Here is a 17,695-nt window from a genome sequence, read left to right as displayed (position 1 = left end):
AAGACAATGTGTGAACATAGCCCTGAGGTGTAGAGCGGCAGACGTCCCCTATAGGCTCTGTATATCTGTATATAAGACTAGGTATCTCCGCTGATGGATGCCAGGTGGACAGCATCACTGTGACATCTGCTGGGTGAATGGAGCCCTGTGGATATATTTGGTGTATATGGTGTGAATAGGACCCTAAGTACAGGATGATACCAGGCTATCATACTGTACAGATGGCTGACAATCAATAGTATGGATTTATATGAAGGCCTCACTTTATGGCTGCTACTGAAAATGACAGATTGCTCAGCAGCACTTTTGTTTCTGGCATGTCTTCATGATCATAGACATAGCACGATAGGTCAACCAGCTTTCCCAGACTCCTGAATGGCAGATCTAGCCAGTTTCCCCCCTGTTTATTCGCTCTGCTTCATAGTGGCTATGTATGTCTTTCAGGAGTCCAAGAAAGCTGGTTGAAAACTAAGAGGGGCTATAATGGTAGCCATGTGGACTGTCACCCAGCTTTCCCAGATTCCTGAATACAGATATGCCTCATTCCCTGTTTATTTGCAGCTCTGCTATTGGCCATGTATACCTCTCAGGAGTCTAGAAAAGCTGGGTGACCACTCCGGAGGTCTGTAATGGCAGCCATTTTGGTTGTCACCCACATATCGGTGTATACTGGTGCTGCACAGTGTACGGCAGATGTGTCACGTTGTGTGTATATATAGCCACCTATATATAGACGAGTGGAGGGGAATTCATAGAGGCTGGCAGTGAGGCGGCTGGATTCCTGGCACAGGCCACACTTGCCGCTCACAGATCGTCTCTATCGTGAGGTGATTTTTACAGATATTTTCCGAGGGTTCGGCCCTGTGTCACATTCTGGGAAGGCGGCCGTACGTGGATTAAAGGTGCCAGCTGTTTTATGGAGAAGATGTCCCTGAGGAATAGGCGGCATCTAATGAAAGGTGTACATTTCTGTCAAATATAGAAAAATTGGTTAAAATTGTTTAGCGGTCGGTTGTTTTCTGTCAATCAGAATATGCAGAATAGAAGGAATATTCCCCCTATAGGGACATGTTCTGTATGGCTGAGGCCTAGCTCATAAATACTATATATATATATATATATATATATATATATATATATATATATATATATATATATATATACAGTGGTACCTTGGTTTAAGAGCGTTTTGGTTTAAGAGCTCACAGTTTTTCAAAATTGTGACTTGGTTTAAGAGCATTGTTTTGGTTTAAGAGCTCCCTGTACTGGGCGGGAGGGAGAGTGGGGGAGGGGCTTGGCATGCACAGTGGGGTCTACAACACTGTACTCTGACCCAGGAAGTCTTCCTCACCTTCCAAATCATAGTAGATCTACTTCAGGCTGGGGCTTGCATCAGGGGACAGGACTGTGGAGGTAATCTCTCCATAGCTGTAACCCCTCTCTCTCCGGACAGCGAGCGCTGCATGTATGTGCCCACATCTGTCCTGCTCATTCCTTCATGCTCCCTGCAGTCTCTGTCAGCTCTGATTGGTCCATGCTGAAAATACCCCCTTTCCCATTGCTGTCATGTAACCACACAGACCTCTGACAGCAGCCCTCCTTCTCTATTCGCGCCTGTTGTACTACGCTCCTGCATTATGGGCATCAGCAATTCCATTCTGTATCTACAAATTGCTGCTGTTTTTCAGGTTTCTGCACTTACTCTATAATATATTATACACCACATGCTGATTTCCATACTGTACAGTAACTTATAATGGGACATATTCAGCTGTTTTTAAATGTTTGTTTTGTTTTACATGTTGTTCAGAATATAAATTCACTATTTTTGGGGTGTGGAACCAATTGTCTGCATTTCAGTGATTTCTTATGGGAAAACTTGCTTTGGTTTAAGAGTGGATTTGGATTACAAGCACAGTCCCGGAACGAATTATGCTCGTAATGCAAGGCACCACTATATAATATATAGATATAAAATCAATATATAGTTGGATATGATATCCCTGAATAGATATGACATAAATGAATGGATAGATTGGGCCCCATGCTAAAACTCTCCGGAGCAGGCATAGTCTCAGGCTGGCTGGATTCACCAAACGCTTAGTAATGCTACGTTTACACGGAACGATTATCGGGCGAATTTTCGCGATAACGAATTCGAACGATAATCATACGTGTAAACGTGGCGAACGATCGATAAATCGTTCATTTTGATCTTTTAACATGTTCTTAAATCGTCGTTCTTCGTTCGCAAAGAATTCGCCGATCGTTCAGTCATTCACTGATTTTACCTATGTGTGAGATAGGCTTAAGCGATCGCAAAACGAATTTTCTGTACGATATATCGTTCCATCTAAACGCTGATCGTTATAAAAAAAAATCGTTACTGCGAAATCTTTAATCGTACGATCGGGCCAATAATCGCCTCGTGTAAACGTAGCATAAGGGTCCATTTACACAGAAAGATTATCTGACAGATTATCTGCCAAAGATTTGAAGCCAAAACCAGGAACGGACTATAAACAGAACAGGTCATAAAGGAAAGCCTGAGATTTCTCCTCCATTCCTGGCTTTGGCTTCAAATCTTTGGCAGATAATCTGTCAGATAATCTTTCTGTGTAAATGGACCCTTTATCAGATACAGCGCACAGGGGAGCGAAATTTATTAAACCAGCATACTCTGCCGCGCACTCTCCCATTCGCTTAAAGCGGCACACTGAGCACGGCGGGATTCCGTGGCGAAGAACTCCCCGCTTCAGGGGCTCCCGGCGTCTGAATGTCCCACTGCGGCAGGGCAGCGCACTGATTGGCTGAGCGTAACGTCCAGCCGGGGGGTTAAAGGGGCTGTCACTTACATACTCGCAGCGGGATGAGTGCATAGTGGATGGATGAGGGGCTCGATAAGGCTCTGTCACAAGAGGGTCCTGGAGTCCGCCCTGGCTGCAGTACGCCAAATCAGACCTAAGACCTAGTACGCCAAATCCAAGACCTACTTATTGCTCCCGAGATAGATAGATAGATAGATAGATAGAACCAGAGTGGGCAGGAAGCGTATGGGAAGCCCCCTTGGTTCCTAAATAGTGGAGGTCATATACTAGATAACATCCTTTGATTGAGTTGCAAAATTTCTGAACCCATTTTTCACAGAAATGTCTACTTTCTGCAATTTACTAGCGGAAATCTCTAAGGAGCGTCACAAGGTGTTAAGTGTTTCACGGAAGGCGCAACCACATCCTGTCAGGATCCGGCAGACGATCAGACGTCTCAGTGTGATCTTCAGTCCTGTCTGACCATATGAAGGAAAGAACTTTTCCATCTAAAGTCAATAAAATATATTGGCGGCCATGACAGGTTCTGTGGGGGGTTTTCTCCTCAATGTATCAGGTTCCTCCTTAGAATGGCCAGACTTGGGTATAAGCTGGAGGCGGCCATTATTTCAGCCCATATAGATTTAAAAAAAGCGTAAGGTAAATTCTAGTCTAATATTGGCTTCTTATTTAATAATCAAAATGGCTGCCATCCCTAAGTTTATCCTTCCCAACATAGTAACCTCTATTCGGCCAAGTTTTTGACTACGACAAGCACTTCTTCTGTGAAATATTTTTCCTGTATCATATTAAACCTCTGGGTGTTCATTTACCTCAGAGGTTAGAGAAGACTTGTATTTCCCTCTTATTCATCCTTCTGCATCCTGTTAGAGAGATAAGGAGGGACAGGTGACGTATGGAGCGGTGACCAATAGTCATGTATAAATCAATGGACCCGAAATCGCGTCGTCTTGACCCAAGGAAGTGTTATTATTCCCTGTTATTAGCCTTAACAAACTGAGAGGCCAACATTGGTGTTTCTCCATAGTACACAATTCTTAAAGGGGTTGTCCAGGACCAGAAAAAAAAGCACGGCTACCTTCTTGAAAAAAAGCGCCACTCCTGTCATCAGGTTGTGTGTGGCATTACAATTCAGCTCCATTCACCTAAATGGAACTGAATTGCAAATCCACATCCAAACTGGAGACAAGATTGGTGCAGTTTTTGGAAGACATGTTTTTAAGTCTGGATAACCCCTTTTAAGAATTCTTTCCTATTTTACCATGTCTATGTAATGACCTTACCAAACAGCATCCTAGTTCTCATCTTCCTGGACCCTCCTTGGCAGCTTACCAGGATTAGAAAGGACTAGTCGGCCATTCTTGCATGTCTGGAAATACATATATACCGCTATGACTGTGTTGTTTCTCTGTTACTCCTCCTGTAAATCTCTAAATATAATGACAAATTGTGGAGAACAATGTGGACCCATTCTAGTCTATGGGCCAGTGCACACGATCATGGATTCCTATATAGCTGACCATATGCATTAGATGGCTTATATATATATATGCACATTTACATAAAACATGTCTCTTTGACTAAATGGATGATTTAGCTGTACATTTCCAGGAGAAATAATGGAGGAACAACACATCTTTTAAAAAATGAAAAGAAAAAAAGTCTAGAATTGTTGTTTTATGAGAAATACAACTATATACTAAAGCAGATGTGCCAGGGGAGGGCTCGGCCACCTTTACCTGTATATCACCACAAATCTCGGTTTACTGAGGTGTGGACAGGAAATCAAGCATCTGTTGATGAGTAATTTACATAGAATTTTTCATTTCCTTTTTTTGTAATTTTCATGCTTTTCATTCCAGGAATAAGCTATGAGTCTCATCTCGAGAAGATCTGGTCTCATTCTGAGGTGATCACCCCGCTATGGTTGACGCCCAGCGGTCTACAGGATAAAATCAATGACAGAGTAAGTAGATTTTCACTGCTGTCATGACCGTATACTGTTCATCCTGATCTTCCTGGTTCATGAGCACAATGCCAGAACTACAGTAAATACAAATATGGTTATTTGTTATTTGGCTGCTTAAAAACAAAAAAAAAAAAACATTCCTGCCAATAGATTGCAGCTCAGCCATATTCACTTCAGTGGAGCTAAGCTGCAATTCCAGACACTACACATGTACAGCGGTGGTGCTGTTTCTAGAGGAATATGTTTTTCCAATCCTGTACAACCCCTTTAAATGTGTTTTTGGGGATAAAAATTTGCATTTTTTGTAATTTTTTTTTAGTATCCAGCAGATGCAGAAGTGATGGTTATGGCTGAAGGGAGGAAGATGATTCTAAGTCTTCAGAGAAACGAGTGAGTATGGTTGTAGAGTTCACGATTTTAGCTTACGGATCATCATATATGGCTGTACACTATACTGATCGTGTAGGAGAAAATTTAAAGGGGTTGGAAAACATGGCTTTTTTTTTTTTTTTTTTTTTTTAACCAGTCCACCATGTTATTTCAGATCAATTCCTTTGAAGTCAATGGGGCTGAACTGCAGTACCACACACAACCAGTAGACACAGGAGGTGTGTTTTTTTTTTTTTTTTTTGAAGAAATCAGCCATGTTTTTTTTAATCCTTTACAGGGTGCATTCACACATTCAGGATCTGCAGCAGATTTGATGGCGCATATTTGATGCTGCAGATATCAATGTAACTAAATGACTAGTTGTGCTGTGGATACTGTATGTGGGAACACACTCCTAAGGGTATGTTCACACTGAGTAATATAGGCGGAATTCCGCAGCGAAGCTCTCCGCCGGGGAATCTCTCCTTGTCTCTGAGATGGCTCCAGCCTCTCTCCGCTCAACGAATTGACATGTCTATTCTTTGAGCTGAAAGCGATGGTACGCGAGCCATCCCATAGAGACACCGTGGGACACCAGGATTCCACCTACATTACTGAGTGTAAATATACCCTAAGGCTACGTGCATACAGAGCAAAAGTGGCAGAATTCCGCCAGCCTCCCTGTCATAACATGTTCATTACCTGGCGATGACTGACCACATCAATGACTGACTCTAAATTGAATGAAAAGTGGTTTCCTAAAAGGAACCTCTATTACCGACATAGGGGGTTTGACTGGAGTTGTCCAAAGGGAATGCACAGAACATGTAGGCTGGGAGGTATATATACTATGGGTCAATTGCCTATAGGCAGGCCTGTATTTAGAGTTCATGCTGCCCTAGGCACTTTGCATGCTTAGGCGCCCCCCCCCCCCCCAAGATCACTTGCAGGTTACATGCATGGTGCATACCCTGGCACAGCTGGCACCCCAGCACCGAGTACTACTAAGTAGTACCCCCCAGCTGTCAGCGCAGGGGGGGCTCCGCTCAGTAGTACTGGGGGCTGGGTACTGGGGTTCCGATCTGCTTGATACCCGCTCTTCTCATCAAACAGACATAATGGAGGAAGGAAGGAGGCCGGGGACGTCTTAGTTTGGGGACCGGTTCTGTCCAGTGTCGGACTGGGGCACCTGGGTCCACCAGAGGAAATGATCCTTGGGGCCCACCAATATAAAACCAGTGAGACACGACAGGCTGACCCGCTCCTTCCCTGGGTTCATCTGTATCTGTGACAAATTCCTTGTGAATAATATTTTCAGTCAAACTAAAACTCTCAGAACACCCTTCATTTACACAGCTCAGAGTCTCCTGGTGGCTGCAATCTGTGGGTGACAACCATCAGCCCTGAAGGTCCAGCAACACATCTGTCTACACTGTACTACAACTCCCAGCATATGCTGAGGGCTGCAGACTTTCAGTACATGCTGGGAGTTGTAGTTGGGTCCTAGGTGCATTATACACTGGATGCTTTCTGGCATATAAGAATACATAGATCTGTGGGGGCTGAGTGAAGGGAAGTGACCCCAGAACATCACTAATAGGGGATAGGGGGAGATGTTTTTGTTCTATCCCTTATCAGTGATGTTCTGGGGTCACTTTCCTGCACTGAGCCCCCACAGATCTATGTATTCTTATATGCCACAAAGCATCCAGTGTATAATGCACCTAGGACCCAACTACAACAGCTACAGGCACTACAACTCCCAGCATGTACTGACAGTCTGCAGCCCTCAGGATATGCTGGGAGTTGTAGTGCCTGCAGCTGTTGTAGCTGGGTTCTAGTTTAAAAGTTTGCGCTAGTGTACTGTAGTGACCGCGGGGCTGTGTCAGTACACTACCGCAAACAATACACTGACCCATTTAGACCCCAATGGTACACAGGCTCTGCACACTATAGGAGCGATTGCAGTGCATATACTAATGGCTCACAGGTGACGTCTTCTTCGTTTGCCATCGCTCACTTTTTGCTTTCTTCTCTATCTGGCGCAGCCATCATGAAGACTTCTCTGACCACAACTCGTCTGCAGGCGGGCAGCTGGGGGTGACTGGGGAAGCGAGGCAGTTAGGGGTGACAGGGGCAGAAGTTGGGGTGACAGGGGCAGAAGCTGGGGGACAGGGGCAGAAGCTGTGGGGAGGGGGAGAAGCTGGGGCAACAGGGGGAGCAGCTGGGGCGTCAGGGGAAGGAGGAGCAGCTAGGGGTGGCTGGGGCCGAGGGAGAAGCTGGGGAGGCAGGGAAGCAGGTGGCGGTGGCAGGGGGAGCAACTTAGGGGCAGGGGGAGACGATGGGGGTGGCAGCAGGGGGAGACGATGGGGGTGGCAGCAAGGGGAGAGGATGGGGGTGGCAGCAGGGGGAGAAGATGGGGGTGGCAGCAGGGAGAGAGGATGGGAGTGGCAGCAGGGGGAGACAATGGGGATGGCAGCAGGGGAAGAAGATGGGGGTGGCAGCAGGGGCAGACGATGGGGGTGGAAGCAGGGGAAGAAGATGGGGGTGGCAGCAGGGGAAGAAGATGGGGGTGGCAGCAGGGGGAGACAATGGGGATGGCAGCAGGGGAAGAAGATGGGGGTGGCAGCAGGGGCAGACGATGGGGGTGGAAGCAGGGGAAGAAGATGGGGGTGGAAGCAAGGGCAGACGATGGGGGTGGCAGCAGGGGGAGACGATGGGGGTGGCAGCAGAGGAAGAAGATGGGGGGGTGGCAGCAGGGGGAGACGATGGGGGTGGCAGCAGAGGAAGAAGATGGGGGGGTGGCAGCAGGGGGAGACGATGGGGGTGGCAGCAGGGGGAGACGATGGGGGTGGCAGCAGGGGAAGAAGATGGGGGTGGCAGCAGGGGGAGCAGCTAAGGGTCTGGCAGCAGGGGGAGAAGATGGGGGTGGCAGCAGGGGGAGAAGATGGGGGTGGCAGCAGGGGGAGCAGCTAAGGGGCTGGCAGCAGGGGGAGAAGATGGGGCGGCAGGGGAAGCAGCTAAGGGGCTGGGGGAATAGCCGGGCGTCAGGGGGAACAGGGGGTACGGACGGGCGTCAGGGAGAACAGGGGGTACAGACAGGCGGCCGGGCAGAGGCAGTCTGGGCAGGTCTACCCCCCATTGCAGAGCCAGGGTGAGCTTCCGGCACAGGCAGCCTCTCACACAGGCCGGACGCTCACAGTGCAGCCCCGCGATGCCCGAACTTCTCTGCTTGGCGGCGCACATGATGTGACGTCATCACGCCGCCAGGAGAGAAGTACGGGGCTGCACTGTGAGCTTCTGGCCTGTGTGAGAGGCTGTCTGCGTCGGAAGCTCACCCCGGCCTCAAAGCGGCACCCTGGCTAGCCGACCCACCCATCTCCCCATCCACACCAACCCCCCCCCCCCCCCCCCGTCGCGGACGTCAGCAGCGGGGCGGTGGAGGGGGGTTAGCAACTAGGACCAAGAGTGCCTAGTGGCAAATACGGCCCTGCCTATAGGCCTTCACTATTGAGGGGGTCAACGCCACTTTATTTCACCTAAAATCTTGCATGGTATAGTGTCTCGCATTTACATAATGTAGTTGGATATGGTAAAATTTGATTATGCAAGCACTTTTTGTACTGTATGGCGGTATTATTTGTGCATACTATGGTGGTATTATATGTGTAGTGGCAGTATTAAAGTTGTTCTAGTTTTCTATTAATATTGATGCCCTTTTTTTATTGGTTTTCTTTATCCGATTGGTGGGGGATCTGCACCCCAGTTATGTGCGGAATTTTAGGATAGAGCATTCGCCAAGCACAGCTCCATAAGGTTTGTAGTGGCCACTCCTGGTACTGCACCTTCCTGCAGCGCTGTCCCATTCCTGTCAATGGGACTAAACTTCAATACTGACACTACAAAGTCTACGACTCTCCTCAAGGCCCTTAGTGCTGTGATAAACACCATGGGGGAGATTTATCAAACATGGTGTAAAGTGACACTGGCTCAGTTGCCCCCAGCAACCAATCAGATTCCACCTTTAATTTTCCAAAGAGTCTGTGAGGAATGAAAAGTGGAATCTTATTGGTTGCTAGGGGCAACTGAGACAGTTTCACTTTACACCATGTTTGATAAATCTCCCCCTATGCATGTGAATGTAGGTAGAGAAGTGACGTGCTCCGTAGGGACCCCATTGTCCATCCCCTGTGTGCAGTAAATAGATGCAGCACTTTATGGCAGGACGTTGCAGCACACATTACTCAATAGTGATGTCACAAGTCATCCTTCAATATCTTGTTCCTATAAGTGTCAGCGGCCGTCACTCACTGATATAGATGTCTTCAGACCTTAAGAGCTTCCTGTCTCCTGTCATAGAAGTGAAATATCAGACTCCGTGTTTTATGGCGGAGGACGTCGGGGGATAAAAGAAAATCTCCGATCAATTTATGGAGAGCGACTAAAGGATAATAGGAAGGAAGTGCGGAAAAAGCAAAAAAGCTCCAATCTAGGAGTCGGTGAATCATATGTATCTGTGTCCATCTTACTGGGAGGGACAGTGAATCCGTCCAAGTGTTCCCTTGTGCGTCTCCAATCTGCTGCCGTCTCGCTGCCAAGTAATCCTCATTTATGGCCTGATAGACTTGGGCAGGTTTCAAGAAGCTTAGCGCTTTTATAAAAATACAAATGCGACCAGAAGTCCATCTTGGATCAGCGTCATAAGCACCTTTTGCCAATAGCAGGAACCAAATGAACCTTGTTGCGGGTGGTCCATAAAGGGATTTTTCAGGCTAACGTCCGGTGATGACTTGTTTGCTAGAGTCGTGGCGTTTGCATACACAGCGAACAGGGCTGGAGCGGACAGCTTTATACATTGTGTAGTGGCAGTGCTTGGTTACTGCAGCTGAGCTCCCATTTACTTCTATGGGAACTGATCTACAGTTACCCAACCTGGCCACTACACAATATATGGAGCTGTCTGCTTGTGGTTCCATTCTCTCCATGCTCTGGCAAACAGCTGGCGCCCTGCCGATCTCATATTAATGATATACATATTAATGAATCAATATACTTAGCGCAGCTTTACACTAGAGCACATTAGCATTTACTAAGTTTCTGGATCTCTAGCTAATACCTTGGTTTAAGGATAACTTGGATTGAGAGCGTTTTGCAAGAAGCTCACAGTTTTTCAAAATTGTAACTTGGATTTAAAGCATTGCTTTGGTTTAAGAGCTCCCTGTACTTGGTGGGAGGGCGAGTGGGGGAGGGGCATGGTCTGCATGGCGGGGTCTACAGCACTGTACTCTGACCCTGGAAGTCTCCCGCGCCTTTTAAATCATGTGTTTCCCATCTCCATTCCTGCTATAATGTGCCTGCACTCACACTCAGCTATACAGATTGCTGCTCTAATGTGCCTGCACTTACACTCAGCTATTCACACTGCTGTATAGAAAAGTTTCTGTCACTGTCTCACTGGCACAGCTCTGTAATTCTCAATTCCTGATTGGTCCATGCTGAACTCACCCCTTCCCCATAGCTGTCATGTGACCACACAGACCTCTGACAGCAGCCCTGCTTTTCTATCCTAGCCTGTTGTACTACACTACTGCATTATGGTGATCTGCAGTTCCATCCTGTTTGTACGTGATTGTATTGGCAAAAATATTTAACTTTATAAGCCCTGCAGGTATAACTATGCTAGTTAGGATGGTAATTCCCTTTAAAGCTGACCAGTTTTGTCAGATTAACCCTTCAGAGTTGCAGCAAGATGATTTTAGTGTTACTGTTATTTAGCCCCTCAGTGCCCCTTTATGATGCACAGCTATTCTTCTTTCCTGCTTCCATTATCTCCCCTCCTTGTTTGAACTTAATGGACATATTTTTTTTGTAAATTTTGTATGTAACACTGACTACTCCTGCAGAAATGAGAAGGAAACCTTCATTTACCTTTCAGGGACAAGCCTCAGCTTGCATCCACACTCAGCCCAGCGTCCTTGTCTTTCTCTCCCCCTCTTCTGGGCATGGCACATGCTAAGGCACACCTCCATTTAGAAACCTAGAAACATAAAAGATTGTTGGCAGAAGAAGACCACTGGGTCCATCTAGTCTGCCCTTTTAGTATTTCCTTTCTTGTTATCTTTGGATATATATATATATATATATATATATATATATATATATATATATATGTTTATCCCAGGCATGTTTAAATTTTGTTATTGTAGATTTACCAACCACATATGCAGGAAGTTTGTTCCAAGTATCTACTACTCTACTACACTTCCTGGGTTCTGTCTTTGTTACTAGGGACAAAATTCCCTTAACAACGGGTGAACAGCAGATTACAGGGAATTGAGACACCTAGTGGCCTATACTTTAGAGCTGTTTTTTTGGGGGGGTTAAGGAGTCCATTCTGATTTACAAATATTGCAGGTGTTTTGCACTACAGTGACAATGCACATATTCGCTTGAGCGCTGTTTTTTTCTAACGTCGCCATAAACCAGGATTGTTACTTGTTTATTACAAAGAGGGGAGAGGGACGTCCCATGGGGACAGAGGAGCTGCATGCCCGATCCATCCTTTTTTTTTTTTTTTTTTTCATGGGCCACTGGGGGACAGATACTGGGGCCCTGACATCTATCTCATGTGTAGGGACAGGGATTAAATACGATCACTGCTGGGATGTAAATCCATTAAGAAATAATCTCCACTTCATTCATGAACATCGACCGCTCCTCTGCCCTCGTTCTCCATCACCATTAAATATAAGCCAAGAATGTAATACCGGCTGTGACCTTAGCAGACATGTGTGTGCCCTTGTCTGGTGTGAATGATGAGATCATCGCAGTGACATCACACACGGGTATCTGCGCTGACCCTTCTTCTCACACTGATCTCATTGTGTGGTAGATTTTGCAGTCTGAGCATTAAGGGCTTTTAGCCAGAATATTCCCCTCTGACATCCATCATGCTTTTAGCTTAATGAAACCTGTACGCCTCCCACCTCTCCCCCCCCTCTCCAGCCGAGGAGGCGAGGAAGAGGACGGCAGGCCTGCTCCACGACAATCTCTAATGACATTATCTTTCTCAGGCTTCCGAGACGTGAGTCTGGAAGGAAGAAAAGCGGAACAAAAATGAACGAGTAAGCGAAACCCGCCGGGAAGAAAACTGATTATTCAACAAGCGCCAGAACTTATGCGGAGTCTAATTACATTTCAATGAAACAATGTATCAGCTCGATGACATCTTATATTAATACTGACTCTACAATATTCATTCATTGATCGAGGCCGTTCATTAGAAATTTCCCCTGTAGACACTATGGGGGAGATTTATCAAACATGGTGTAAAGTGAAACTGGGCTCAGTTGCCCCTAGCAACCAATCAGATTCCACCTTTCATTTTCCAAAGAGTCTGAGGAATGAAAGGTGGAATCTGATTGGTTGCTAGGGGCAACTGAGTCAGTTTCACTTTACACCATGTTTGATAAATCTCCCCGTGTCTCTAATTCCACCCTCCTAAGAGCCGTATTACATGACCCTTGGTTTAAGTGAGCGCCGATCTCCCATATACGGCCCAATAATCGTGCAGCAAGGGCTATGTATATAAGTTTTTTTTTTTTACATGTTCATCAGCCGTGGCCGTGCATCTCTGTAGCAATGCACATCCTGTTGCCAATGATTTTAGGTCAGGACCTAAAGACGCGATCAGTCAATGATCGTTGTCGTTATTACATGGATCGACCAAGTGACACATGACAGCAAAACCCCCATTGACCATTGATGATGCCATTGCTGTTGTGGTGAAACATGTTGGGGGCGATGTTGAGTCTTTTATTACCAGCTTTGGGACTAGTCAAGTTTTTCCAGTATATGGAATATATTGTGATACTACTGATCCAAAGCTGGGTTCTAAATTAATTACACATAATGGGTGAATGGGAAAATAGGGTAATTTTTCTTACTGTGATTGAAGTGATAGCCGCAAACTAGAGGTGCCATCAGGGATATTATCCCTTATGGGTACGTTCACACTGAGGAAAAGAGGCGGAAATTCCGAGCTGAATCCCCACTGCGAAGTCTACTCAGAATTACACCGTCCTCAGTGTCTCAATGATAAGTATAGGGCGCCTCTGCTCGTGGCAGGCGGAATTCCGAGCGGAGTCTGTGGCAGGAATTCCGCTGGGAATTTTTGTTTCTTTTACTCAGTGTGAACGTACCCTAAGGGCCCTATTCCACCAGACGATTATCGTTCAGATTATCGTTAAATCGTTCGAATCTAAACTATAATCGTTCAGTTGAAATGCAGTTAACGATTAACGGCCGACCGAGAAATCGTTGATCGCTTTATGAGACCTGGACCTATTTTTATCGTTGCTCGTTCGCAAATCGTTCGCATTGAATAAGACATCGTTCGGTCGTTCGCAATAGATACGAACGCAATAGCGAATAAATAGCGAAGAAAAAACGATCGCAATTACGATCATAAGTAACGATTATCGTTCAATGGAAATGAGTAAACGTTTTCAGGTCTTTCGCAATAGCGGTCGTTTGAAATCGTTAACGATTATGCAAACGATAATCGTCCGGTGGAATAGGGCCCTAACTGTATAAAACAGGGTATTGGCTGCCTAGATGAAAGTAACGCATCTGTAATAGGGATACTGGTTCTCATTGAGGAGATCCAGCTAGTATATGGAGACTTATTGGCAATGCTCCAAGGTAAATATATGCAAACTAGTTCTTTCAAAAGATTTTTTTTTCTCTAGCGCCACCTATAGGTAGCTATAGGCTGAACAAGACTAGAAATATTGGCCAAACCAGTGTCACCTCCCAATAAAAGCGTCCCCACCTATAGACTATGGAGTCTTTTTATTATAGAGTAGCTTTTTATTATATTTGAAAAAATCTTTTTGGGATTAGATTAGACCAAACCGTTAAACGATTTTTCCCAGAATCTCTGTGTGGACTAATAATCTAATACGGTGAATGAGAAGGCAGTGTGAGCCATTGTGTACGGCCCCATGGGAGTCTTCTGCTTTCTGTATACCTCTGGAGACGAGGCTGCCATGGCAGCGGGGAAAGCTTCTTGCTTTCGTCAATGTGACAGATGCCGAGTGCAAAAGCTTTTAAGGGCTTTTCCATCAAGGTGTAACTTGGGTGGGCACTTGGGTGTTAAGTTGGTGGGGGCATTGCCAACAAAGAAACTAAATCTGAAGGAAAGTCGTTCTCAGCTTAATGGGGTAGTTCACAATTTTTTTTGTCTTTTAAATCAACTGGTGCCAGAAATTTGTAATTTAATTCTATTGAAAAATCTCCAGTCTTCCAGTACTTATCAGCTGCTGTATGTCTTGCAGGAAGTGTTGCATTCTTTCCAGTCTGACACAGTGCTCTCTGCTGCCACCTCTGTCCATGTCAGGAACTGTCCAGAACAGTAGCAAATCCCTATAGAAAACCACTCCTGCTCTCCAGACTGTAAAGAATACACCACTTCCTACAGGACATACAGCAGCTGATAAGTACAGGAAGACTTACGATTTTTTTAATAAATTACAAATCTCTGGCACTTTCTGGCACCAGTTGGTTTGAAAGAAAATTTTTTGGGGGGAACTTCCCCGTTCGTGCACGCTCAGGTGGGCTGATCATACATATGTATTGGTGGATATAAAGGAATAGGTGTTGCCCGATCAATAAAATGCCTATATATGCAGGTAGTGTTGCTGCCATACTAACACGTCATTGTCTATTCCAGTCAGACCCATTGACCTCTATTAATTCATTGTGTATCGGTCACATAATAACATGACATTCAGGTTTAGAGCTGCCGCGGTCCTAGTGGTCACCCATCCCCCCCCTCCAACAAGATTTATTACAGTAAGCGATACTTCCTCGGAGCCACCTTTAACGCATTCATCCCCAAGGGCATACAAGGTCACGGCTTTCCATGTGTGTAAGCGATCAGGTGGCTTCATTCATCATAGCTGATATTTTTTTTTACATGTTTTCGCTGTATAGTCAGCACAGTCCAGCGTCTTTGTGATATACAGTATCACATATTGCTTTTTTTGTGTAAGATGATATGTGGAAACCATCAGCAAGCTGGTCAGATTATTATGCTTTGAGTAGCCACCACTTTGAGGTGCAATGCCCTGTAAGGTTTTGTTCACACATGGTCAAAAATGGATAAGAAATTGCTGTATGTGCTGAGCTGCAATACCAGATGCATCCTGCAGATATGGGGGGCGCTGTTTTTTTGGGGAAAAAAAGCAGCCATGTTTTTCTGTAACATACGCCAGACCATCTTCGTCATCAAAGCCCAGGATCAGGGAGACCGTGTGCGTACAGGGGAAAAGCTGGAGTCTATGCTCTGCATATCCTGCCCTACACTGTATATGAGATTAGGATTAGCGTGGGTCTATGATTAATTCTTTATTGTTATTTGCAGGCAACTTATCCACATGAATTACAGACAGGTCCACTACAGCTCCGGTGACATTCCTATTATGCATAAACCCAACATGACGGTAGGTGCTTTTTCCTTAAAGGGGTAATCCTATCTCTTAAAGGGATAACAAACAATGTGACCCCAGCCACGTGGTGCCCAACTATTTGCTTTTCATCACTACTGCATAAAAGTGAATAGGACTGGGTACAGTTCATTGTACAGTTGGTATCCAGAAGAACTGCTGAGCAGGAATAAACAGTGAAGAGTCACAGTGCTGTGGTCCCTTATGTCATAGATTTAGTAGGGGTCCCAGAGGTGGAACCCCCACTTATTATAAAGCATATCCTAGTGTAAGATGGGAATAACTTAATTTCAGACCTCTCTATATTGTCCAGCTTTGTTATTGCAATCTGCTGTCCACTGCCTGTTGTCAGGGCAAATCTGTCTCTAGTAACAGACACAGCAAGACAAAACATAGAAAGTGGAGGCAGAGCTTAAAATATGCATATGTCCAAGAGAGAGAACACTTAGGTAATGTACCTAAAGCTGAGCCAGTCTGTCTGCTGTTAGCTTATCAGTGATGGCAGCAACAATAGCAGCTCTGGGCTTAGGGCCCTATTCCACAGTAACGATAATCGGCCCCATTTGGCCCGATTCGGCCGATTATCATTTGGTGAAATAGAGAGAACGATCAGCCGATGGTGTCATCGGCTGATCGTTCATTTACTGCCAGACCTAAAATCATCGTTCCCCCACTGCGCATCGCTACGGTTGAATAGCGGTGCGCAGCGGGCGACCGACGATTTGACAGGCTGCAGCAGCAGCATCATACATTACCTGTCAGGTCTTCTCCAGGGCGTCTTCATCCCCGGGTCCCGCGCTCTCTATCTTCAGAATGGCCGGTCAGCTGACGTAGCGCTCAGCCAATCACAGGCCGGGACCGCCGTGGCCTGTGATTGACTGAGTTTGGCCGGTCAGCTGACCAGCCATTCTGAAGATAGAGAGCGCGGGACCCGGGGATGAAGATGCGCTGGAGAAGACCTGACAGGTAATGTATGATGCTGCAAGGACATCGGTAACGATGTCCTTGCAGCCCTCGCTCAACGATCATCGGGCTGTGAAATAGGCCCAGTAAACGAGCGGCGATCTAGCAGATCGCCGCTCGTTTACATCGTTAATCGGGCCCTCCTCGGCCCGTGGAATAGGTCCCTTAGGGTGGGTTTATTGAGCAATCTGGCTGTTTCCATGCGGCGGAGTTGCAAAGTGTCAGAGGAAAACAGATCTTTGAACTGATCCCATTCATTTGAATGGGACAGTTCAAACTATTGGCTGATTCAGTTGTCCCACCGGATCTCCGGACGGCTCGTGCGGCGGAACATATCTTGCAGCGTCCTGACATACAACCTGAGGCCATGTTCACACTACGTATATATCCATAAAACTACGGCCATTGTTGCCGATTGCAACAATTTATACGAAAAAATACGTTACCTTGTCTATGGAATCCCGGAATGTCGTCTATGCGGTACCAGCCCGGATGATCTTTTCTGAGACCGGCCGTGTTCACATGTGAACATAGCCTGATAGTGAATAGAAAAAAAAAGGATAGGAGAACCAATGCATTTATGTGGCATCAGTTGTCATCAGTTTCTGTAAAAAAAAAAAAAAAATGCCAGACTGCCTTATGAATGTAACCCTGGCCTTAGTGTAACCCTTTCCTTTCTGTGATGCTGCTGTTTCTTTCCTTTCTGCCCACATAGCACCTAGCAAGCCCCGTGCATCAGGAACCCCTTCTCCCCCATGTTGCATCTAGTACTTTACCATGTAAATCATCAGCCCTGTACAGTGCCAGTGTTCAGCCTGTGAACTTTTACCAGCACTATGTTATGACATAGCAGAGAGGAGTAAGTGCTGTGCTCTGATTAGACAGAAAAGTAAGGGAGGAAGTAACTATGTGTGTACTACTGACAAACAGCCCAGCCCCCTAAATGGAGGGAATGTGGAATAGCTGAGCACCATAGAGGAGGTTCTCATGGACTCTTTAGGGTAAATATTGATGATATTCCTATTTCCCATAAATCACTAATCCCCATTCATCTACGT

The 17,695-nt window shown here is 45.9% G+C and overlaps 1 protein-coding gene across 3 annotated transcripts in view; it reads left to right on the top strand.

Annotated features, from left to right (window-relative positions):
- ADAM19 (ADAM metallopeptidase domain 19) overlaps positions 1 to 17,695 on the top strand; it is a 49,269-nt gene that overhangs the window by 2,404 nt on the left and 29,170 nt on the right. Inside the window, exons 1-4 of one of the 3 annotated variants that reach the window (XM_069953385.1) lie at positions 925 to 959; positions 4,691 to 4,794; positions 5,117 to 5,187; positions 15,593 to 15,671. In XM_069953385.1, the coding sequence (XP_069809486.1) occupies positions 926 to 959; positions 4,691 to 4,794; positions 5,117 to 5,187; positions 15,593 to 15,671 (288 nt within the window). In that variant the 5' untranslated portion in view covers position 925. Of the gene's footprint in view, positions 1 to 924; positions 960 to 4,690; positions 4,795 to 5,116; positions 5,188 to 12,214; positions 12,291 to 15,592; positions 15,672 to 17,695 lie in introns of those variants that run through there. The other 2 variants (XM_069953376.1, XM_069953394.1) reach the window with 2 other exon arrangements.

The sequence above is a fragment of the Dendropsophus ebraccatus genome, chromosome 1, assembly GCF_027789765.1.
Source record: "Dendropsophus ebraccatus isolate aDenEbr1 chromosome 1, aDenEbr1.pat, whole genome shotgun sequence".
In the NCBI taxonomy this organism is placed as follows: Eukaryota; Metazoa; Chordata; class Amphibia; order Anura; family Hylidae; genus Dendropsophus; species Dendropsophus ebraccatus.
This window is presented reverse-complemented; position numbering and strand designations above follow the sequence as displayed.